The 25,241-nt window shown below is 46.3% G+C and overlaps 2 protein-coding genes across 3 annotated transcripts; both read left to right on the forward strand.

The window, feature by feature from the left end:
- The first annotated feature begins 1,252 nt into the window (after positions 1-1,252).
- On the forward strand, positions 1,253-25,241 carry LOC120997561 (hemoglobin heart muscle subunit alpha-type-like). 2 transcript variants are annotated; one of them, XM_040427652.1, is made up of 4 exons: positions 1,253-1,292; positions 18,663-18,887; positions 24,662-24,866; positions 25,117-25,241. In XM_040427652.1, the coding sequence occupies exons 2-4, from the start codon at positions 18,793-18,795 to the stop codon at positions 25,225-25,227; spliced, it is 411 nt and encodes a 136-aa protein (XP_040283586.1). In that variant the 5' UTR covers positions 1,253-1,292; positions 18,663-18,792; the 3' UTR covers positions 25,228-25,241. The 2 variants fall into 2 exon arrangements, with proteins under 2 accessions (XP_040283586.1, XP_040283587.1); XM_040427653.1 differs by lacking the exon at positions 1,253-1,292 and having other exon boundaries at positions 18,658-18,887.
- LOC120997562 (hemoglobin heart muscle subunit alpha-type-like) lies at positions 1,255-3,521 on the forward strand. The gene is made up of 3 exons (XM_040427654.1): positions 1,255-1,517; positions 2,806-3,010; positions 3,400-3,521. Exons 1-3 carry the CDS (start codon positions 1,423-1,425, stop codon positions 3,508-3,510), a joined length of 411 nt encoding a protein of 136 aa, XP_040283588.1. The 5' UTR covers positions 1,255-1,422; the 3' UTR covers positions 3,511-3,521.

Here is a 25,241-nt window from a genome sequence, read left to right on the forward strand (position 1 = left end):
AAGGTCTGTCTTCAATTTGCGCCTCATTTATTGTCTCTTATTAGGGCTAGGGCTACACGGCGACATGTCGAGCGTCATTTATTGTAATCATAGTGTGTCGCACTGTGACATGATGCGACACGACAGTTGCCAAAAATTCATCCAAGTCGGATTTTTATGTGACTGTCGCGTTGCAGTCGCAGCATGTCACATGTCACAGTGCGACACCCAAGACTACTATTACAATAAATGTTGCGCGACACATGTCGCCGTGTACTCGTACGCTTTTTATCACGCGACACATGTCGCCGTGTAGCCCCAGCCTAAAGCCTCATTCACACGTTCGTGCTCAAATCCATGAGAAGGTAGTCAGTGATGCATCCAGGAAGCTGTCCGTGAAGGATCTGTGTTGGGTCTGTGTGTCCGTTTTTTACTGTCCGTGTGTCATCCGTGTGCAATGGTTTAAGTTTTTTGGTTTACGTCTGACCTCTAGTGGTTGTTTACTTGTAATACAGATTCCAATTCACTAAAACTGATCTAATTACTATGCGCATGAAAAAGTGGGACGTAAGCGAGCTGAATTTTGGTGCAGATCTTCGAGAAAAATAGGCAAATTGTGGCCCAACTCACCACTCAAATCAGAGACAAAAATGTACGCTAGACCTGGGGTGGTGTAGAAATTAGACAGTTTTTACGACAAAATCTGGTGCAAAATAACTCGCACCTATATAAATAGGGCAGAAATTAGGTGCAAAAGTTGAAAACTTATGAATTTGTCTAAAAACTCAAAATACGCACAACAGGCGCAAATACCTCCAAAACAGGGGCAAAAAAACTTTAGTAAATGTGCCCCATGTTTTTTTGTATGCTCTTTTTTTCTGATGCATTTTTAATATTGTTTTGGCATGGCTTTTTTTAATAGGAATTCTGGATGTGGATTCCAAATCAAGAATACGCAGGACACGTTTTTCCGCAGTTTTAAAAACGCGGGGGAGATGTTAGAACTGGCAACCAATCAGATTCAACTTTAATTTTCCCAAGGAGCTCTGAAAAATATAAGTTAAATCTGATTGGTTGCTATGGGCAACTAATAAGCCAGGTTTCCCTTGCGCTAGTTTTGATAAACCCCCCCCTGCAATCAGAAAAAAAACCCACTGATGTTTGATTTAACATTGAAATCATTCGGGAAGATCTCCATGCATCTCTGGAGCGGAATTCGTGCTAAAATCCGTCATGTAAACATACCCTTACTTTTCAAGAGCCGCCAGCTGATTGTGTCTGCACTCCAGTCCAGGAGTTGTCAGCCAGGCCAGGTTGTCAGGCTCTCCTGTAGGGCCCCAGGTGTGCTGGATCAGCAGCCATTCCTCCCTATATAAAGGTGATGATGGAGTCTGGGGCCCCTCAGTGCAGATTGGCCCTTGTGCTGGAGCTTCACATCCCAGGATGGCGCTATCAGATGCTGAGAAGGCGGCTTTGGAGCCCTTGTTTGTGAAGATTGACGCTGACGCTGAGAAGATTGGAGGTGAAGCCATGGAGAGGTGAGCGGCAGAGCCAGATAGTCACTGCTACAAGGGGCTGGGAAGGAGGAGCTGATACATTGTTACACCTGGTGCTCCGCCCCCTGCACTACATGCAACAATGTGTCAGATGCTGAGAAGGCGGCTTTGGAGCCCTTGTTTGTGAAGATTGGCGCTGAGAAGATTGGAGGTGAAGCCATGGAGAGGTGAGCGCTGGTTTTGTTTTTCTGTGTTGTCTTTATACGCCATACTGGTAACTGCTGCTTGTATACATGCTTTGAGCAGTCCTCCAGATAGTGAGTGCCATATCTTCATTTTTACGCTTGTATACTTGTGTCTGGGCTAGGGGTCAGTTCACATGTGCAGATTTAGTTTTATCTTTGTAAAGCTTTTCTAGACAGAACCAGGTGTGGATTAGGAATGTATAATTTGGGTTCTTTACTTGGACATTTGTGGCTGTTTTTAACATTGTGCAACAAGATATCATTGCACCTTTTTTTTTGGGTGGGTAGCGTTTCAGGGATTGGAACTTTTGCCCAAACAAACTTACCGTATGTCTTTGGCAAAAAAGGACAAAGTATGCCAGCCAGGCCCACTGCTGCTTATGCAGTAACTTATGAAGACGTTCACGCCCTTAATTAAGACAGGTGTAAGAAGCAGTTTTAGTAAATGGCGGCGCATGTTTCGGAACTTCTGCTGTCTGGCTTAAAAAAAACTACTTTTGCTGGATCCCATTATAGTGAATGAGGTCCAGTGGTGCACTGCAGTCTCCGGCTAAGCTGGATCCGTTACATAGAGGTGAACCTAAGGCTAGCTTCACACTCATGGCACAGCATCCTGACAGGCTGTTCCAGCAGAGCACAGCCTGCTGGAGTTATCTGGATGTTACCAGAATGAAATGCCTGGGCGGCACCCTCAACTATATCGGAAATTTGGCTTTTACGCAGCAAATATGCTGGGATTTGACCATAAAAAAAAAAAAAACGCTGTACACAACAGTTCTGTGCGGCTGATGCTATGCTGGAACAGCCTGCCGGAAGGTTGTACCACAAATGTGGAAGATGCCTTAGACTGATGGCTGAATGACCCACATTAATTACACACTTGTAGGAATTCATAATGTACTTGCCATCTTGAAGCTGTAAAGGTTTACTTTTCTGTAGGAAACCTAACGACTTCTCTTCAGCCCCAGAATGTCAACACTTCAAAGGGTTAATAGAAGCTAACTGGCAGAAGGTTCCTGGATTTTATTTTTTTTAATTTTTTTTCTCTGCCAATGTCTTATGTTTTAACTGTCTTCTTTCCTCAGTCTCTTCCAGCAGCATCCAGACACCAAGTCCCACTTCACTCACATGGACGTGACCCCCGGCAGTCAGGATCTGAAGACTCATGGAGGGAAGATCGTCCACGCCATTAATGATGCCCTCAACCACTATGGAAATCTGCAGGAGAACTTGGCCACACTGCAGGAGCTGCACACCAACAAGCTGAAGCTCAGTGTGGACACCATCAAGGTGAGGGTCTACCATGGAAGGAGTTTGCTGGGCTTTTTGTACAATGGTGACTAGAAATCCTGGCACATGGTTGGCTTCCCTTGAGCTACAGGTGGCTACGAAGTCCTTTTATGATGAATATATGATAATAATTTTAAAGGACTTGTGTAAGATCAGAAAAACATGGATGTTTTCTTCTAGGAATAGCTTCAGCCCTATCAATATTGTCTGTTGCTGCTCAGTTGACGTTAATAGCCTGAGGGTTCTGGTATCTCCACCGGTTTAGATTTAGTGTATCCAATGGAAGAAGATACCTAGAACTGGGTGTCTGATCCTATCATTTGGGTTGACCCATCAGCATGCACACTTTACATCTGAGTGGGTGCTAATGGTGTATATTCTCCCCCAAGCTGCTGTGTGGTTGTCTCCTGGAGGTCGTTGTCAAGCATTTCCCAGATGTGGACAAGTCTGCCTGTGAGAAGTTCCTCAATGAGGTTGCCGTTGCCCTGATTGCCAGCTGAAGGGAGAAGATGAAGACCAGCCTGACACGTCTGTCCTTTGTAATCTTGAAATGACTAATAAATCTTTCAAAATTCCACCTCTATATTTTATGGATTGTTTTCCGTTATTGGGTACAAATTACCTATTCATACTATATTACCTAGTCATACTCTGGGTAAAATTACAGCAATACCAGAAAAAATGTAAGACTCTTTACTTTCACTATTTTGGCCTCCAACTTTTTTGTTTACCTCCTGTGGAGTGGTGTTTTTGTGGGTGTGACCTGTAGTTTTCAATACCTTTCTTGGAGTGGTGAAGTAACAAATGACTTGGGACTTAAACATGTAATTGTCAAATCCCTTGTCCCATAGACTGCAATGAATTACCATTGCAGCCTCTGAGAGACTTGGGCCTCTTTCACACAGGTGTCATGGATTTTGGCCGGATAGGGTGTGTCGCGGGAAAAATGCATGAGTGCACAACCTTTTAATAGGCTGTGCACGCACTTGAGAAAAACGGCATGTTTAGTACCCGGACTTCTTCACAGAAGTTCGGGTTTGGTGTTGTGTAGATTTTATTATTTTCCCTTATGACATGGTTATAAAGGGAAAATTGCATTCTTAATACAGAATGTAAAGTAAATTAGGGATGGAGGGGTTAAAAAATTAATTAAACTCACCCCATCCACTTGGTTGCATAGCGGATCTCCTCTCCTTTCTTCAGGACCTGGGTAAAGGACCTTTGACGTCACTGCTTTCATCACATGGTGATGGACCAGTGACATCATCAAAGGTCCTTTACCAGGTCCTGAAGAAAGAGGAGATCTGCTATGCAACCAAGTGGATGGGGTGAGTTTAATTTATTTTTTAACCCCTCCATCCCTAATTTACTTTACATTCTGTATTAAGAATGCAATTTTCCCTTATAACCATGTTATAAGGGAAAATAATAATGATCGGTTCCCCTACCCGATCGTCACCTAGCAACCGTGCGTGAAAATCGCACCGCATCCGCACTTGCTTGCGTTTTTTCACGCAGCCCCATTCACTTCTATGGGGCCTGCATTGAGTGAAAAAAGCACAATATAGAGCATGTTGCAATTTTCACGCAACGCACCAGTGATGTGTGAAAAACCCTGCTAATCTGCACAGCCCCATAGAAATGAATGGGTCTGGATTCAGTGCGGGTGCAATGCGTTCACCTCGCCCGTGTGACAGAGGCCTTACTGTGAAACACTGTCATGGCTCCAAAGGAACAGTGGTATTGCAGGCCTTGGCTCATCTAGAAGGCTCACAGCTCCTGCATTCTGGTGCTCCCTGGGGTTTTTACCAGATGCCATGGTTGCAATTGACCGCATGATTTGAGGGGTTAAATGTCTGTGATTGTCAATAATGCCAATCACAGGTGATTATCTTTGGGTTTCTAACTAAAACAGCAGTGGCCTGCTCAGCTCCTGAGCAGAGGCCATCTTTAAAGACCACATGCAGTGGCTGGATTTGAGGTGGCCCCAATGCTGGATCTCCCGGACACCATTGAGGTGTCACAATGCGTTGCTCACTGGAAAGCATGGTAAGATGTGGTGCACCCCAATGGGAAATAAACCCGCAGAGTCAGGGTATGCAGTAAACCACTGTGTCTTTACTGGAGGAACTCAAATGCAACTTCTCCACTCTCAACTTGACAATCTCCTCCTCCATCCCCTCCCTTGGTAGGAAACAGGACTAGCCCACTTCTGCCCAAAAGGGAGAATAGAATGGTAAGTTCCATTCTAGCTAAAGGTACTCTGCCAGATACACTGCCACCTGCTGGACAACCAGGCACAGTGCATGAAAAACAATACATAATTGACATAGCAAAATGTTATTAAGGCACAGTGTCAGAGGACCTGGAAATGAATACACAGATGACATTCTCTGCTAGCCATTGGAGACAAAAGCTAGGTGTAAGAATGGTAGTGGCCCTCTGGGGTACTGCACAGAAGCAGATCACAGGATGCGGAGTCTGCGCATTACAACACTGAAGGAGAGTGCGCAGGAAGGAGTTTGGCACTGGAGCCATTTTGTTAGACACCATTTAGAGGGGCCAGCGCTGCCAATACAGCGCATGGACACTGAGCAGCGGACCCTCCTACAACAAGCGATCGGAAACACTGCCACAAAATGTACAGAAGATAACAGGAGCAGGGACGTTAAATGAGTAAGTAACCTATAGTAAGACAGTGGCCAACCCCTTTAAGGCATGGAACATTGAAGTTTGTGTGTGAATGTATCCTAAAGCTCGTGGGGATTGACACTACTGTCCGTAAACGGATTATGTGACGTTCCGTGTCCTCAGGGGCGGACTGACCAGTCGGGCACTTCGGACATGGTCCGAGGGCCTGGGCCGGAATGGGGGCCCGCCGCAGAATAACATTGTGTTAATGTTATGCCCAGCACCCCGATTCCGAATGTTATGCTGGCCTGGTAATGGCAGCAGGGCCCGGTGCAGTCACTGTATTCTATTACACCGGGCCCCGCTCACTGTAATACTAATATTCATATGTGAACAACTTGAAATCCTCTGCTATCCTCTCCCTCTCTGTACTCACAAACTCAGTAGCAGGAGGCCGGGGGCGGCAGCGCAACTCACTGACCTCACGCGCCTGCTCCGCCTGCTTCATTCATAAAGTGGGAGGAGCAGGCGCATGACATCAGTGAGTTGCGCTGCCGCCCGGCCTCCTGCTACTGAGTTTGTGAGTACAGAGAGGGAGAGGATCGCAGAGGATTTCAAGTTGTTCACATATGAATATTAGTATTACAGTGAGCGGGGCCCGGTGTAATAGAATACAGTGACTGCACCGGGCCCCGCTGCCATTACAACACCAGATGCCGGCCCCCAGACCCTGTATTGGGGATCATTCACTCACAGGGACACTGTTATGGGGGGGATCTGTGGATGACAAATATATAGCATAAGGTGCTATATATATGTCACCCACAGATCCCCCCACAACAGTGCCATCCACAGAGCCCCCACAACAGTGCCATCCACAGAGCCCCCACAACAGTGCCATCCACAGAGCCCCCACAACAGTGCCATCCACAGAGCCCCCACAACAGTGCCATCCACAGAGCCCCCATAACACCTTTTGGTTCAAAATATTTTTTAATTTGGCTATTCCCCACCCCTCTTGTAATTGTTCCGCTACTTGTGGGCTGCGCGGGAATGAGTTCAGTCACTTCGGTGGGCAATCCCGTCCTGCAGCCGCTGTAGGTCACGGGTCTTGCGGGATCACGCGCCGCAGGATGGGATTGCCCACCGAAGTGACAGAACTCATTCCCGCGCAGCCCACAAGTAGCGGATCAGTGGAACAAGTACAAGGTGGGTGGGGGGATGATCTGTGGGGTTGCCCAGACGGCTAGGCCCTTCACAGTAGTTATTAACCCCTTTCAGAAGTCCCCCATTCACTGAAGGAGGGACTGCTGAAAGGGATTAATAATTACTGTGAAGGGCCTCCCCCCCCCCCCCCTTTCACAGTAGTTATGCCCATATATGTGCCCCCTTCACAGTAGTGATGCCCACACTGCTTCTAACAGAGGCTCACTAATGGACACTGAGATTAGATCACCCCATACGTAAGCATTGAATCAATGCTTTCCTATGGGGAAAAAATCTGACCCTGGAGGTCATCATGCAGAGTGTGAATACGTCCAGCGTCAGATACCGGACCAAAGGTCTGTTTTACTCCAGGAAGCCCTCAGGTGGCTGCCAGTCACTAGAGGCTGACTTATTGCTGGGACGTAAACAATGCAGTTTCTCTAGAACATTGCAGCTCGATTTGCAAAAGGGACACTGTACTCAGACCACGTCAATGAGCTGAAGGGGTCTGGGTGCCTTTTGTGTCACTTTAACTTTGAAATCTTATTAAAGATTGTGTAGGGTGTGGCTGGAGGCGGGACAAGGGTGGGGCTTGCAGCAGAACATGGGTGGGGCCGTGTAAGGGGGCCCTTGATTTATTTTGCCCGGGGGCCCTGAGGGTTCTCAGTCCGCCCCTGCGTGTCCTACCACTTTGGCTTTGTTATACTGTGGATACGTGTGGGTAAACACAATGTGGGTCATTTATCGCCACCAGCGTTTTGTACCCAGTCTTCTAATCCCCTGTTCTGGCCGGAGGGTGCACTTAGTCTATGATGAGGGGGCACAGCTGGTCATAAAGTAAGACCTCCATAACCTGCAGATTTTACTATATTTCCACTAGAGATGAGCGCATGAAATCCTACAAAGTGAAATTCGACAAATTCGATTCGCCTAGAAGCCGAATTTCCTCGTGCTTCGTGTCAGCGAATCAATTTAACCTGAAATAGTATAAAAAACAAAAAAAATTCAAACTTTCTGTACCTCCTCCATTTGCTCGCGACGGGCCGCCAGCCTCCCATCTTGCTTGAAGATCTCGGCCGAAATCCCGTGCGGCGCATCATCAGCCGGTGTGATGACGTAATCTCACGCCGCACTGGATTTCGGCCAAGATCTTCAAGCAAGATGGGAGGCTGGCGGCCTGTCGCGAGTAAATGGAGGCGGTAAGTTTGAGTTAATTATTTTTAAATTCTTAATTTGTCACTTAGATGCAGCGATCATGTATGAACGCGGTATCTGAGGGGTACAATGATGGGGGGGGCGGCGGTATCGCACCTCCCTGTCACTGCACCCGCTACTTACAAAAAAAATTAGCTTTGTGGCGAAGTAATTCCTCACGAAGCCAATTTTTGGGCAAAATTCGTTGAAGCTGCCGAATCGAATTTTCTATAAATTCGCTCCTCTCTAGTGTCAACCTGAGCAATTGATTTGAAAATTTGCACCGCAGGTCAATAGTTTTCACTGCGTTTCTGGTAAGGGGTGAAATGCGCACAATCGACATTGATTTCAAAATCAGAACTGCAGATGTGTGTCCGCACTGAAGATTTCCACGCGGTGCTCCAGATTTTCTCATCCTATAGATGGCATACTATAGTTCGCCGGTCTAGACTTGCACCAGGGGCTCAGGCTGGAGGATAAATCTGGTGAAGGGACGGGCCCTTTTCTCTGACTCGATACCAACTATTGATCGGCTTATTTTGGGATTTATTTTTACGGCAGAATTGCGCTGAAATATTGGCGCATCTTAGGTGCCACCCCTTTTCTGTAAAGCCCCGCCCCTTTTTCCAAACATGAATGCAGTAATTCCTGAGCTCCCCCTAATGATGGCAGACAGAACTGCAGCATTAAAAGATCTGTATTAGAGAGGAGTGTGAAGTTCACCAAAAAATGTGATTTGTTCAAATTAATTTGTCACAGATCTCTATAAACCAGTTATTCCCAGGCCCCTCTGCCTCATCATATTCTTCCTTCTTGGTGGCCGAATCTAAGTGGGAAGGCTTGGAAGTTAACCCTTTCCCGACCACCAAAGGTAAATTTAAGTCGGCAGCCAGGCATTTAAAGAGCAGATTAAGGCCTCTTTCAGACGGGCGTTGTGGGAACATGTGCGATTTTTCCGCGCGAGTGCAAAACATTGTAATGCGTTTTGCGCGCGCGTGAGAAAAATCGACATGTTTGGTACCCAAACCCGAACTTCTTCACAGAAGAAGTTCGGGTTTGGGATCGGTGTTCTGTAGATTGTATTATTTCCCCTTATAACATGGTTATAAGGGAAAATAATAGCATTCTGAATACAGAATGCATAGTGCAATAGGGCTGGAGGGGTTAAAAAAATAAAATAATAATTTAACTCGCCTTAATCCACTTGATCGCGCAGCCGGCATCTCTTCTGTCTTCTTCTTTGCTGTGTGCAGGAAAGGACCTGTGGTGACGTCACTCTGGTCATCACATGGTCCGTCACATGATCTTTTACCATGCTGATGGATCATGTGATTGACCGTGTGATGACCGGAGTGACGTCACCACATCTCCTTTTCCTGCACACAGCAAAGAAGAAGACAGAAGAGATGCCGGCTGCGCGATCAAGTGGATTAAAGTGAGTTAAAAATTATTATTTTTTTAACCCCTCGAGCACCACTGTACTAAGCATTCTGTATTCAGAATGCTATTATTTTCCCTTATAACCATGTTATAAGGGGAAATAATAAAGATCGGGTCCCCATCCTGATCGTCTCCTAGCAACCGTGCGTGAAAATTGCACCACATCCGCACTTGCTTGCGATTTTCACGCAGCCCCATTCACTTCTATGGGGCATGCGTTGCGTGGAAAACGCAGAATATAAAGCATGCTGCGATTTTCACGCAACGCACAAGTGATGCGTAAAAATTACTGCTCGTGTGCACAGCCCCATAGAAATGAATGGGTCGGTATTCAGTGCGGGAGCAATGCGTTCAACTCACGCATCGCATCCGCGCGGAATACTCGCCCGTGTGAAAGGAGCCTAAGGGTACTTTCACACTAGCGTTTTTCTTTTCCGGCGTTGAGTTCCGTCCTAGAGGCTCTTCTATACCGGAGAAGAACTGATCAGTTATATCCTAATGCATTCTGAATGGAGAGCAATCCGTTCAGTTTGCATCAGGATGTCTTCAGTTACGGTTTTATCTCCGGCCAAAAAAACTGAAGACTTGCCTGAATGCCGGATCCGGCATTTTTTTCCATAGGAATGTATTAATGCCGGATCTAGCATTCAAAATGCATGCGCAGACCGAAAAAAAGGTGAAAAAAAAAAAATGCCGGATCTGTTTTTCCGGATGACACCGGAAAGACGGATCCGGCAATTTCAATGCATTTTTCTGACTGATCAGTCTTACAAATGCCATCAGTTGGCATACGTTTTGCTGGATCACTCTGCCACAGGTGTGAAAGTAGCCTAATACCCACAACCGGCCGTAATGCCAATTGTGGACTTTTAACCTTTCAGATGCCGTGGTTATCCGGGTGTGCTCTGGCTTCCCCTCGGCGGGGATGTGTGTAGCAGCCCCTGTCCTCCTGTGTGATGGTACCAGAGATGGTAAACAGAATTTAGGAGGGAAAAGCTTCCTCAAAAGGAATACCATTGAGGGATTCACAACAGAGATGACCATAACCCCATGTGGATCCCTCCATAAGGTCCAGGATCCCTCCCTACTAAGAACCTAATAGTATTTCACTTTTAAAATCATTAGCGAATCGAAGCTGACAAAGTGGAATTCGATCCGATTCACACCGAATGTGAATTTGGCATTGGTGCAGTATATAATAAGCAGTAGTAGGCCCAAATCCTGGGTGGGGGGAGATGTATTAACAATCCTATTACACCTTGCTGCACTGACTGGGCACCCAAATTGCCATTATACAGCTCTGTAATTCCAGCAAACCGTTCTTAATGGGGTGCAATTGCTGACTGATACATTATTACAAGGAAATATTTATACGTCTTATTTGCCCTTGTGCGGTGTAGTTATATGTTCTAAAACATTTTGTGACTTGTATTAGCGTCAAAAGAAAAAATATATATTTGCCGCTCAGCGGTGCAGGTTCTGTAGACATCTATGTGGAATCAGCTGGCGACGGTGTAAAAGGAGTGCACTTCTTCTTGGCGCTAACATCGACCTGTAAGTTCATACTTGAGGTATTTGGTCAGTTTTGGCCCCGTGACTGCCCAAATAAGTGAAGTGTGCAGTGATTCTAAGAGCGACGCCTGTCATCTGCATGTCATACTGACTCACAGTATTATTTCACTACCACAGCAGACTCCCTATGCGTGTTACTGCAAGGCACAGTGTTCTACACCGCTACACAGGCACAGTGTTCTCCACCACTACACAGGCACAGTGTTCTACACCACTATACAGGCACAGTGTTCTACACCACTACACAGGCACACAGTGTTCTACACCACTACACAGGCACAGTGTTCTACACCGCTATACAGGCACAGTGTTCTGCACCGCTATACAGGCACAGTGTTCTGCACCGCTATACAGGCACAGTGTTCTGCACCGCTATACAGGCACAGTGTTCTGCACCGCTATACAGGCACAGTGTTCTCCACCCCTACACAGGCACAGTGTTCTACACCACTACACAGGCACAGTGTTCTACACCCCTATACAGGCACAGTGTTCTACACCCCTATACAGGCACAGTGTTCTACACCCCTATACAGGCACAGTGTTCTACACCCCTATACAGGCACAGTGTTCTACACCCCTATACAGGCACAGTGTTCTACACCCCTATACAGGCACAGTGTTCTACACCCCTATACAGGCACAGTGTTCTACACCCCTATACAGGCACAGTGTTCTACACCCCTATACAGGCACAGTGTTCTACACCCCTATACAGGCACAGTGTTCTACACCCCTATACAGGCACAGTGTTCTACACCCCTATACAGGCACAGTGTTCTACACCCCTATACAGGCACAGTGTTCTACACCCCTATACAGGCACAGTGTTCTACACCCCTATACAGGCACAGTGTTCTACACCCCTATACAGGCACAGTGTTCTACACCGCTATACAGGCACAGTGTTCTACACCGCTACACAGGCACAGTGTTCTACACCACTATACAGGCACAGTGTTCTACACCGCTATACAGGCACAGTGTTCTACACCGCTATACAGGCACAGTGTTCTACACCACTATACAGGCACAGTGTTCTACACCACTATACAGGCTCTCTGCAGCCAGGAAATAGCCGTTTCTTACTGAAATTTGCCGCAAATGTATTCGTATCGAACCAAATTTTTCCCCAAAAAAATTGGCGAACCGGCGGATCAAATTTTTAAAAAATTCACTTATTTCTAACTAACACCTATGTCATTCTGTGTATTTATTTCCAGGTCCTTCACAAGTGTGCATTAATCTATTATTATGTAACTGTTGTGTTCATGTAATATGCCTGGTTCACCAGCAGGTGGCAGCGTATAGGGCACACAGAGAGATAGATACTTAGATAGAATGGAACTCACCATTCCATTCTCCCCCCCCCCCCCCCCCTTTGGACAGAAGTGGGCCAGTCCTGCTTCCGACCAGAAGGGAGGGGCAGCAGTTATAGAGTATAATAGTCTAGGCTGGACAATGAAGTGTAAGCCGGGGCACGTTCACAGCCTGACGTGCCTATAACAGCCAGTGCAGGCTAAGCTATGCTTGTCATGGAGTCAGAGGTGTGGAAGATACAGCAACCAGAGGAAAGTGTTCTTCGGTTGCCAGACTCCATGGTAATTTATTTTACTAAGGGTGCAGTCACACGACCGTAAGTGTTTTGTGGTCTGCAATTTGCGGACCGCACATGGCCGGCGCAATATAGAGAATGCCTATTCTTGTCCGCAACAGCGGACAAGAATAGGACATGCTCCATATTTTTTGCGGGGCCACGGAACAGAACAATGGATGCCTTATCTTGTCCCCAAAATTGCGGAACGGATGCGGATCCACTTATACGGTCGTGTTAATGCACCTTTTGTGTCAGGAGGTCGATAACAGTTGAAGGCACCCCAATCCAAGGATACCAGAACCGACCGAAAGTCCAGTAACCAGACCCCAAGCAGAGAGAAAGAAAGCAGAGTTATTAAGCATGCCTGTCAGCCCAGCAGAGAAAGGGAAAAAGCACAGTTAGGCCTCATGCACACAACCGTTTTGGTCCGCATCCGTGCCGCAGTTTTTGCGGCTTTGATGCGGACCCATTCACTTCAATGGGGCCGCAAAAGATGCGGAAAGCACACGGAGTGCTGTCCGCATCCGTTGCTCCGTTCCGTGGTCTGCAAAAAAAATATAACCTGTCCTGTTCTTGTCCGTTTTGCGGACAAGAATAGGCAGTTATATCAATGGCTGTTCGTGCCGTTCCGTAATTTGCAGACCGCAAAACACACAATGATCGTGTGCATGAGGCCTTACCAAGTTTGCCTGCCAGTTTATGCCAAAGCCTGCTGGAACCAAGAGAAAGCCTGAATGTAAGAAAAGCCTGAATATTGTCTGGAATCAAGTTTATTTTTTTTAAAAACATTTTACACCATGTTATGTAAATCAGATGCTGCGATGGGAGCTGTAGACACTTTGCATGGTGATGTCTTGTGGTTGTATAAAATATAAAGTCCAATAGGTCGGCACTGCTGGTTATGAAGTTTGTGGTGCTCGCATCCTAGGATTGACATCCCATAAAGCAAGAACAGTAAGGATAGTCACTCACGAAGTAGTCGGCAAAATTCTTGTTTATTGTCACATAATCGAAATATCCTGTGACACGTTTCGACACTCGCAGGTGTCTTTAGCAAACAGGCCGTTTGATAAAGACACCTGCGAGTGTCGAAACGCGTCACAGGATATTTCGATTATGTGACAATAAACAAGAATTTTGCAGACGACTTTGTGAGTGCCGATCCTTACTGTTCTTGTCTTGTGGTTGTAGTCTCCACAACTACATTATCTGATGGGGCGACACCGCTCTTCTAAGACATGCACTAATACTCCCAGCATTGCTGATCACAAAAAAAAAAAAAAATAAAGATTTTCCATCTTCTGTGAGATCCGCATCTGAAGATTCATTGAAGGGATCTGGAGGGATAAGAAAGGAGAATTTTATAATTGCTGCTTGTAACCCAAGGACATGGGTCTCATTCAGACTGCATCATACACAGAGATCGCTATGTTCAGGTCATGTGACCCGCGTTCAGGCCAGAACTTGCGGCTACAATATGGAAATAAATCCATATTTCATACCCACCAACAAGATGGCAGCTCAGGGCTTCCGACATTCCAGCTGTATTTCCCTTGCACAGGATGGATTTTTGGATTTTGAAGCTATTCCGCAATGGAAATTCAACTGCAAATTTATTGCATTATTTTGCAGAGGATTTCACCTTGTGCATTGCAAAGAAATCGTGGTGGAAACCCGTAGAGTAAATTGACATAGATGTCCACATATAAAATCCACACTATAGGTCAATTTATACTGCAGATTTTATTTTTTAAGTTGCATTCACTTTGCTGGTACACTAAAGCGCTGCAGATTTACCACACGCTAATCCACGGTAGCAAAATTGCAGCATATCTGCCCTGTGTGGACTTACCCCTACATTGAATGTCCACCCTTGAGTACCATTTTAATTCAAACAGGTTAAAAAAAATCTTTGTACGTCTTTATAGAGGTAGGAGGGTTTTTTTTAGTCACCACTAGAGGGAGCTCACTGTATACCAATTATACATTGAACTCAGTGAATGCAGTAAGCCCTTGAGGTCGCTCTGGGGTGGCTGCAGAAAGAGCTAGATAAAATCAACCTATGCTGGGGACATGCAGCTCTGTATCAGAAAAGTGGAGCTCCAACCCAGTCAGGGGGCTTGTTGGCATCTAGATAAACCAGCCTTAGGCCTCTTTCACACGGGCGTTGCGGGAAAAGGTGCGGGTGCGTTGCGGGAACATGCACGATTTTTCCACACGAGTGCAAAACATTGTAATGCGTTTTGCACTCACGTCAGAAAAATCGCGCATGTTTGGTACCCAAACCCGAACTTCTTCACAGAAGTTCGGGCTTGGGATCGGTGTTCTGTAGATTGTATTATTTTCCCTTATAACATGGTTATAAGGGAAAATAATAGCATTTTTAATACAGAATGCTTAGTACAATAGCGCTGGAGGGGTTAAAAAAAAATAAAAAATAATTTAACTCACCTTAATCCACTTGCTCGAGCAGCCCGGCATCTCTTCTGTCTTCATTTTTGCTGTGTGCAGGAAAAGGACCTGTGGTGACGTCACTCCGGTCATCACATGATCCATCACCATGGTGATGGACCATGTGATGACCGGAGTGACGTCCTCACAGGTCCTTTTCCTGCACACAGCAAAAATGAAGACAGAAGAGAAGCCGGGCTGCTCGAGCAAGTGGATTAAGGGGAGTTAAAAAAAAAATTTTTAACCCCTCCAGCCCTATTGTACTATGCATTCTGTATTCAGAATGCTATTTTCCCTTATAACCATGTTATAAGGGAAAATAATAAAGATCGGGTGCCCATCCCGATCGTCTCCTAGCAACCGTGCGTGAAAATCGCACCGCATCCGCACTTGCTTGCGGATGCTTGCAATTTTCACGCAGCCCTATTCACTTCTATGGGGCCTGCGGTGCGGGAAAAACGCACAAAATAGAGCTTGCTGCGATTTTCACGCAACGCACAAGTGATGCATGAAAATCACTGCTCATGTGAACAGCCCCATAGAAATGAATGGGTCAGGATTCAGTGCGGGTGGAATGCGTTCAACCCGCGCGGAAAACTCGCCCATGTGAAAGGGGCCTTAAGCCCTATCCTGCCCACTGTAAAATCTGTGTCTCTGCCTTGTACCATCTCCACCATCCTTTGGATGCTGTTTATTTAAGACTTTCCTCACCTGAAGGATGAGTCAGGATCTGCCACTTGATCACTTCCTCACAAGGCTGTTCCAGATGCTTTCTCACCTCCATCACCCATGACTGGTGTACCATTAACTCTCCCAGTCTTAGTTGGTTGGTCTTCCTCAGCCTTCCGATCCTCCATGATAGCCACATGCTCAAGCATGGCTTCTTCCTTGCTCTTAGCACTTGGGTACTCAGTAAATAGATGCCCACAAAAATCACATCCTTGAGGGTCACCACCATGGAAGAGCTGTCCACAACTATGGCAGGTCTTCTGAAAAAGACCATTCCTAGGGGATGAGAGCTTCTTACGAAAGCTTGGCTGCCCACGATATGCCAAAAAACCTCTTATACCTGCAAAGCAAAAAGTTGCAGGAGGGTGCTTTATGCCTGAAGCACGAGAAGGGTCAACTTTCAGACGAACCCACAACTTGTACTTCCCGTTGAATATGCCATAGACGTTCTTTTGCTTCACTCCACCACGTATGGAGTCACAGTATTTCTCCAAGTAGGTCATCACCACCTTAATGTCAGCAAAGGGGTTGAACAGGTGCACGATCATCGGCCTCTCTCGGCCTTCAAACAAAGGGAAGAACCGGATATGCTCCAAAACAAGACTCCTCTTGTGGATCCTTAAACAGTCAAGGAAAGCATGGCAGCGGTCTTCCTGGTGAAAAGTGACATTATACACACCTTGTTTGGGAAAATCCTGGAGGCAAAAAACCTCAGATTTACTGACTCCAGCCAAACCTTCCAGGACATCTAAGACAATATAGGCCAGGCCAATGGAATCTGTCTTTGCACGGTCTACAAGGAGACGTATGGTGTTTTTCACACCAGACATCTTGGTTGTCTATCACAACAGCAGCCAAGCCTCATCGCTTCTCAAGAGGCAATGGTCCCATTTATATAAGAAGTAAGCAGCCAGTTTAGGGTCATGTGACCAGAACACCTGGGACCATGCAGGAGATCAGCTGGACACCTGACCTGCTTGACTGGAGCCCAGGACTATTTACTGCATGCAGCCAAAACCACATGCCCCTTGGAACATTTTGATGTAGTTTTGGTCAATTTTCTTGCCGTGTTTTTTGTCCCATCTCTTCTGAAATGCATTCAGGAACTGCAGCGCATCCAAAACTACATTTTTTGATCCGGTACTGAGTGGACAAAAAAGTCTCCAGGAAATATACCACTCTTTACTTTACACTTTTACTTCTTTTTTTGGATCCACTCCTGACTTTGGCAGGACCAGAACTCCTTCAGACAGAGTTCTGGTCCTGTGGTTATTTTGGCCCAAGGAAAAAAATGCCTGACAAAAAAAAAACTGACTTGATCATTGTTTTTTGTATTATTTTATTTTTTAGGTGTTTTTGCTCATATTGCGTGTTTTAGTACCATTTTTAATTATTTTGTTTTGCGCTTCCAAAGTTTTTTTTTTTTTTGTGTACAACACAAGACGCGGTGGTGTTGCGGCTGCGATGCATTCATGCTGCCATTGAGTATCGTGCGGCCGTACGTGTCAGGCTCTAATTATGCGCTGCTTAGGCGGAGTTCACATCACCGTTTAGCTTTCTGTTCTTCTGATCCGTCAAAAGAAAAGAAAAAAAAACAGGATCCTGTAAAAAAAAACGGATCCTGTTGCATCAGTTAGGGCTCATGCACACGGCTTTTCGCCCGGCCGTGGCCGCATTATGGCCCGCAAACAGCGAGTCCGCAATACACTGGCACCGGACGTGTGCACCCCGCATCACAGATCCAGGAGATGCGGTGCGGAACGGAGGCACGGATCGGAAGCCCATGGAAGCACTACTGACTGCTTCTGTGGGTTTTCTGTCCGTGCCTCCGCACTGCAAAAAAAATAATGCATGCACTACTTTTTGCGGTGCGGACAGTCGGATGCGGAATCGCGGACCCCATTCACTTGATGTCACTTACACTATGGAGCTGAATAGAGAAAAAGGCATTGATGAAACAAATGGCATGTAAAAACGGCAACACACATTGTACAGCGGCAAAAACAACAAAACAATCAATAAAGCATCTATGGGAGAAAAACACCACACCTACAGCATGTTGTAATTTGGAAAAAAATCAATTGACCACCCAAAAATTAATCTAAAAAAAAAGCAACCTGTTTGCACCATGCTTCTCATAGACTTTCATGGAACACCTGGAGCTGCCTGAAAACACAGCAAAAAATAAAACCACCAAAAGTCATAAAAACACAAAAAACACAGCTGAAAGGGATGTCCATATGAGATGTCAACGGCTGAAAAAAACTAAAAATTCCAAATGGATTTTGCAAATCAGCAACAAAATCCTACAGTCAGCCCAGATGTTTCCAGTGGTTTTTTCATCTGTGTGAGCAAACCCCGAGGCTCCATGAACACGGGAATTCATTTGCTGTGCAGTTTCCCTGAGAATTCACATGTGGATTTTGCGGCATAACGTGCAGCGGCTACAGAGATGTTGTGTTGCAGATTTGCCACATTTCAGACTAAGCGTCGCGGTTTTTGGCCGCACGGCTGGTACAGATGACGTTGATGGTTTCTGTGTGCCTCACCTGTACAATCCGAGTTCTGCATCCCAAACCTCTCATGTGAACGGCTTGTAAAACCCACTACGAATTTCATGCACTTTTTTTCTTTTTTTACAAATATTTTTGTGGATTTTTTTTCATTCACAATTTTTTTTTTCACTGCATTTTTTTCCAGTTGTATAAAGAAGCCTATGGGAAAATGCATGAAAAAAAAACCTCACACCAGGAGCAGAGACGCCCCATGTTACTGCACCTAGCATTGGTTTGTTGAGAAGACTCCAGTCCCAGGAGTTGTCAGCCAGGCCAGGTTGTCAGGCTCTCCTGTAGGGCCCCAGGTGTGCTGGATCAGCAGCCATTCCTCCCTATATAAAGGTGATGATGGAGTCTGGGGCCCCTCAGTGCAGATTGGCCCTTGTGCTGGAGCTTCACATCCCAGGATGGCGCTATCAGATGCTGAGAAGGCGGCTTTGGAGCCCTTGTTTGTGAAGATTGACGCTGACGCTGAGAAGATTGGATGTGAAGCCATGGAGAGGTGAGCGGCAGAGCCAGATAGTCACTGCTACAAGGGGCTGGGAAGGAGGAGCTGATACATTGTTACACCTGGTGCTCCGCCCCCTGCACTACATGCAACAATGTATCAGATTTGTTTGGAATCTTCCTTGAACATGAAAAACTCTAAGGCTACTTTCACACTAGTGTTTTTATTTTCTGGTATTGAGATCTGTCATAGGGTCTTAATACCAGGGGGGAAAAAAGCTTCAGTTTTGTCCCCATTCATTGTCAATGGGGACAAAATGTAACTGAACTGAATGCTCCAAAATGCATTCTGTTCCGTTTGGTTGCGTTCCCATACCGTTTTTTTTCCTCCGTCCTGGGATGCGGAGCAAGATGCATCCGTCATGACCCGCAATGCAAGTCAATGGGGGATGGATCCGTTTTCTCTGACACAATAGAAAACGGATCCGTCCTCCATTGGCTTTCAATGGAGATTATGACTGATCCGTCTTGGCAATGTTACAGATAATCCAACCGGATCTGTTCATAACGGATGCAGACGGTTGTGTTATCAGTAACGGAAGCGTTTTTGCTGAACCCTGCCGGATCCAGCAAAAAACACCAGTGTGAAAGTAGCCTAAGCCAGAAAAAGGAGTTTAGCATGTTTATCTCAGGGGGGGAGGGGAATATGTACTGCATGAATTAGTGTATTTTTTTTTTGTGCGCCATTAGCTGTGGGGTCTCTGTATTTGTCAGGGTGCAGGTGGATTATGCTCAGACTACTCGTTTAATTGCACATAATCCACCTGCACCCAGGAATTGTCCTAAAACTGAAAAGAACGTGAGGAAAGGACAGTGTTCTCCATATTCTGCCTCATTCACACAGTCGGTGTTCGGTCAGTGATTTGGAGCCAAAACCAAGAGTGTCTCTAAACAGGTGCAGATCTTTCTCTTACACCTCATGTCTGTGGAGGCTCCAATCCTGGTTTTGGCTCACAATCACTGACGTGTAAATGAGGCTTAAAGGGTTTCTATCACTTCGTATGCCATAATTAGCTCTCAGACACTAGCGATCCGCTAGTGTCTGCTCTGGCCAACCATCCTAATATAAGAGCTTTTTGGGGCAGCCGTTTTGCTAAAAAAATAACTTTTATAAATATGCTAATGAGCCTCTAGGTGCTATGTGGGCGTCATTAGCACCTAGAGGCTCCGTCTACCTTCATACACAGCCACCGCCCAGCGCGTCCCTCCAGCCCGCCCATCTCCTGATGAATGCGATCCTCCGTGTGACGCAACGGACGAATTCTCGCGCATGCGCCGTGCGCGGCTGTATTCGGCGCATGCGCAGAGAATGTCTGACCACTTCCCTGCTCAGACATCTCCACTGCGCCTGTTCCTTGGAGCACTATGACGTCATCGGCGCAGGCGCAGTGGAGATATCTGAGCAGGGAAGTGGTCAGACATTCTCTGCGCATGCGCCGAATACAGCCGCGCACGGCGCATGCGCGAGAATTCGTCCGTTGCGTCACACGGAGGATCGCATTCATCAGGAGATGGGCGGGCTGGAGGGACGCGCTGGGCGGTGGCTGTGTATGAAGGTAGACGGAGCCTCTAGGTGCTAATGACGCCCCCATAGCACCTAGAGGCTCATTAGCATATTTATAAAAGTTATTTTTTTAGCAAAACGGCTGCCCCAAAAAGCTCTTATATTAGGATGGTTGGCCAGAGCAGACACTAGCGGATCGCTAGTGTCTGAGAGCTAATTATGGCATACGAAGTGATAGAAACCCTTTAACCACCTCAGCCCCTATAGCTTAAACACCCTTAATGACCAGACCACTTTTTACACTTCTGACCTACACTACTTTCACCGTTTATTGCTCGGTCATACAACTTACCACCCAAATGAATTTTACCTCCTTTTCTTCTCACTAATAGAGCTTTCATTTGGTGGTATTGCTGACATTTTTACTTTTTTTGTTATTAATCGAAATTTAACGATTTTTTTGCCAAAAAATGACATTTTTCACTTTCAGTTGTAAAATTTTGCAAAAAAAACGAGATCCATATATAAATTTTTCTCTAAATTTATTGTTCTACATGTCTTTGATAAAAAAAAAAATGTTTGGGTAAAAAAAAAAAATGGTTTGGGTAAAAGTTATAGCGTTTACAAACTATGGTACAAAAATGTGAATTTCCGCTTTTTGAAGCAGCTCTGACTTTCTGAGCACCTGTCATGTTTCCTGAGGTTCTACAATGGCCAGACAGTACAAACACCCCACAAATGACCCCATTTAGGAAAGTAGACACCCTAAGGTATTCGCTGATGGGCATAGTGAGTTCATAGAACTTTTTATTTTTTGTCACAAGTTAGCGGAAAATGATGATTTTTTTTTTTTTTCTTTTCTTACAAAGTCTCATATTCCACTAACTTGTGACAAAAAATAAAAACTTCCATGAACTCACTATGCCCATCACGAAATACCTTGGGGTCTCTTCTTTCCAAAATGGGGTCACTTGTGGGGTAGTTATACTGCCCTGGCATTCTAGGGGCCCAAATGTGTGGTAAGGAGTTTGAAATCAAATTCTGTAAAAAATGACCTGTGAAATCCGAAAGGTGCTCTTTGGAATATGGGCCCCTTTGCCCACCTAGGCTGCAAAAAAGTGTCACACAACTGGTATCTCTGTATTCAGGAGAAGTTGAGGAATGTGTTTTGGGGTGTCATTTTACATATACCCATGCTGGGTGAGATAAATATCTTGGTCAAATGCCAACTTTGTATAAAAAAAATGGGAAAAGTTGTCTTTTGCCAAGATATTTCTCTCACCCAGCATGGGTATATGTAAAACGACACCCCAAAACACATTCCCCACCTTCTCCTGAGTACGGAGATACCAGATGTGTGACACTTTTTTGCAGCCTAGGTGGGCAAAGGGGCCCACATTCCAAAGAGCACCTTTCGGATTTCACAGGTCATTTTTTACAGAACTTGATTTCAAACTCCTTACCACACATTTGGGCCCCTAGAATGCCAGGGCAGTATAACTACCCCACAAGTGACCCCATTTTGGAAAGAAGAGACCCCAAGGTATTCGCTGATGGGCATAGTGAGTTCATGGAAGTTTTTATTTTTTGTCACAAGTTAGTGGAATATGAGACTTTGTATGAAAAAAAAAAATCAGCATTTTCCACTAACTTGTGACAAAAAATAAAAAATTCTAGGAACTCGCCATGCCCCTCACGGAATACCTTGGGGTGTCTTCTTTCCAAAATGGGGTCACTTGTGGGGTAGTTATACTGCCCTGGCATTTTCCAGGGGCCCTAATGTGTGGTAAGTAGGTAAATGACCTGTGAAATCCTAAAGGTGCTCTTTGGAATATGGGCCCCTTTGCCCACCTAGGCTGCAAAAAAGTGTCACATGTGGTATCGCCGTATTCAGGAGAAGTTGGGGAATGTGTTTTGGGGTGTCATTTTACATATACCCTTGCTGGGTGAGAGAAATATCTTGGCAAAAGACAACTTTTGCCATTTTTTTTTATACAAAGTTGGCATTTGACCAAGATATTTCTCTCACCCAGTATGGGTATATGTAAAATGACACCCCAAAACACATTCCCCAACTTCTCCTGAGTACGGCGATACCAGATGTGTGACACTTTTTTGCAGCCTAGATGCGCAAAGGTGCCCAAATTCCTTTTAGGAGGGCATTTTTAGACATTTGGATACCAGACTTCTTCTCATGCTTTGGGGCCCCTAGAATGCCAGGGCAGTATAAATACCCCACATGTGACCCCATTTTGGAAAGAAGACACCCCAAGGTATTCAATGAGGGGCATGGCGAGTTCATAGAAATTATTTTTTTTTGGCACAAGTTAGCGGAAATTGATATTTTTAATTTTTTTCTCACAAAGTCTCCCGTTCCGCTAACTTGGGACAAAAATTTCAATCTTTCATGGACTCAATATGCCCCTCACGGAATACCTGGGGGTGTCTTCTTTCCGAAATGGGGTCACATGTGGGGTATTTATACTGCCCTGGCATTCTAGGGGCCCTAAAGCGTGAGAAGAAGTCTGGAATTTAAATGTCTAAAAAATTTTACGCATTTGGATTCCGTGAGGGGTACGGTGAGTTCATGTGAGATTTTATTTTTTGACACAAGTTAGTGGAATATGAGACTTTGTAAATAAAAAAAATAATAATTCCGCTAACTTGGGCCAAAAAAATGTCTGAATGGAGCCTGACAGGGGGGTGATCAGGGAGTCTATATGGGGTGATCACCACAGTCATTGATCACCCCCCCCTGGAAGGCTCCAGGGAGACGCCTGTATGTGTTTTGCGGATCCGATCCATCTATCAGGGAGTCTATATGGGGTGATCACCACAGTCATTGATCACGCCCCTGTAAGGCTTCATTCAGACGTCCGGATGCGTTTTGCGGATCCGATCCATCTATCAGTGGATCCGTAAAAATCATGCGGACGTCTGAATGGAGCTTTACAGGGGGTTGATCAATGACAGGGGGGTAATCAATGACAGGGGGGTGATCAGGGAGTCTATATGGGGTGATCAGGGGCTAATAAGGGGTTAATAAGTGACGGGGGGGTGTAGTGTAGTGGTGCTTGGTGCTACTTTACTGAGCTACCTGTGTCCTCTGGTGGTCGATCCAAACAAAGGGGACCACCAGAGGACCAGGTAGCAGGTATATTAGACGCTGTTATCAAAACAGCGTCTAATATACCTGTTAGGGGTTAAAAAAAACACATCTCCAGCCTGCCAGCGAACGATCGCCGCTGGCAGGCTGGAGATCAACTCTCTTACCTTCCGTTCCTGTGAGCGCGCGCGCCTGTGTGCGCGCGTTCACAGGAAGTCTCGCGTCTCGTGAGATGACGCATATATGCGTGACTGTGCGCAGCGCTGCCACCTCCGGAACGCGATCCTGTGTTAGGCGGTCCGGAGGTGGTTAAAGGGAGTCTTTCACGCCGATTGACCCTATTAACAGACTTATGTCCACGGCATCCCCCCTATTAAAACTGTTCTTACCATATGTTGCTTGCTATCATCGTTCCTCCGAAAAACGCTTTTATTCCGTATGCAAATTAGGCTGTGAAGGTACCCAGGGGCGGCCTTACAACGGACGGTGCCCAGGCCCCTGGGTCATTTTCATACCAATCCACTCCCCCTCCGCCGCGTCTGCCCACCCATCCACCGCGTCTGCCCGCCCTTGGTCTCTTCTCTATCCTTCCTCCTACTGTCCGTAATCCCGCGCATGCGCCGATGACTGCGATATCGGCGCGTGCACATTGAATGACCACAGTCTGGCCGGGGCATCAGTTTACTGTGCGCATGCGCCAGCCCGGGCCTAACCTACCTTCTTGCTGTGATCACGGCAAGAACGTAAGTTGGGCTGGCGCATGCGCACGGTAAACTGTGATGCCCCGGCCAGACTGTGGTCATTCAATGTGCACGCGCCGATATCGCAGTCATCGGCGCATGCGCGGGATTACGGACAGTAGGAGGAAGGATAGAGAAGAGACCAAGGGCGGGCAGACGCGGTGGATGGGTGGGCAGACGCGGCGGAGGGGGAGTGGATTGGTATGAAAATGACCCAGGGGCCTGGGCACCGTCCGTTGTAAGGCCGCTCCTGGGTACCTTCACAGCCTAATTTGCATACGGAATAAAAGCGTTTTTCGGAGGAACGATGATAGCAAGCAACATATGGTAAGAACAGTTTTAATAGGGGGATGCTGTGGACATAAGTCTGTTAATGGGGTCAATCGGCGTGAAAGACTCCCTTTAACCTCTTCCCTCAGTCTCTTCCAGCACCATCCAGACACCAAGTCCCACTTCACTCACATGGACGTGACCCCCGGCAGTCAGGATCTGAAGACACATGGAGGGAAGATCATCCACGCCATTAATGATGCCCTCAGCCACTATGGTAAACTGCAGGAGAACTTGGCCACACTGCGGGAGATGCACACCAACAAGCTGAAGCTCAGTGTGGACACCATCAAGGTGAAGAGCAGATCTGTCCAGTGGGGATCAGAAAGTCTGCTAAAAAATGGCGCCACTCTTGTCCATGGCTGTGTCTGGGGTTGCAGTTCTTCCTAGCTGTCAATGGTGCTGAACTGCAGAACCCATGGACAAGAGTGCATTTGTTTCTGTGGGGTAAAGCAGCTAGACTTATGAAAACCAATCCCCCCCCCCACCTTATATGAATTGTTGTAGTGTTGAGCGTGCACTGACTCCCATCATCCATCCCCAGCTGCTGTGTGGTTGTCTCCTGGAGGTCATCATCAAGCATTTCCCAGATGTGGACAAGTCGGCCTGTGACAAGTTCCTCAATGAGGTTGCTGTTGCCCTGATCTCCAGCTGATAGGAGGATTCTTC

The sequence above is a fragment of the Bufo bufo genome, chromosome 4 (genome assembly GCF_905171765.1).
Source record: "Bufo bufo chromosome 4, aBufBuf1.1, whole genome shotgun sequence".
NCBI lineage: Eukaryota > Metazoa > Chordata > Amphibia > Anura > Bufonidae > Bufo > Bufo bufo.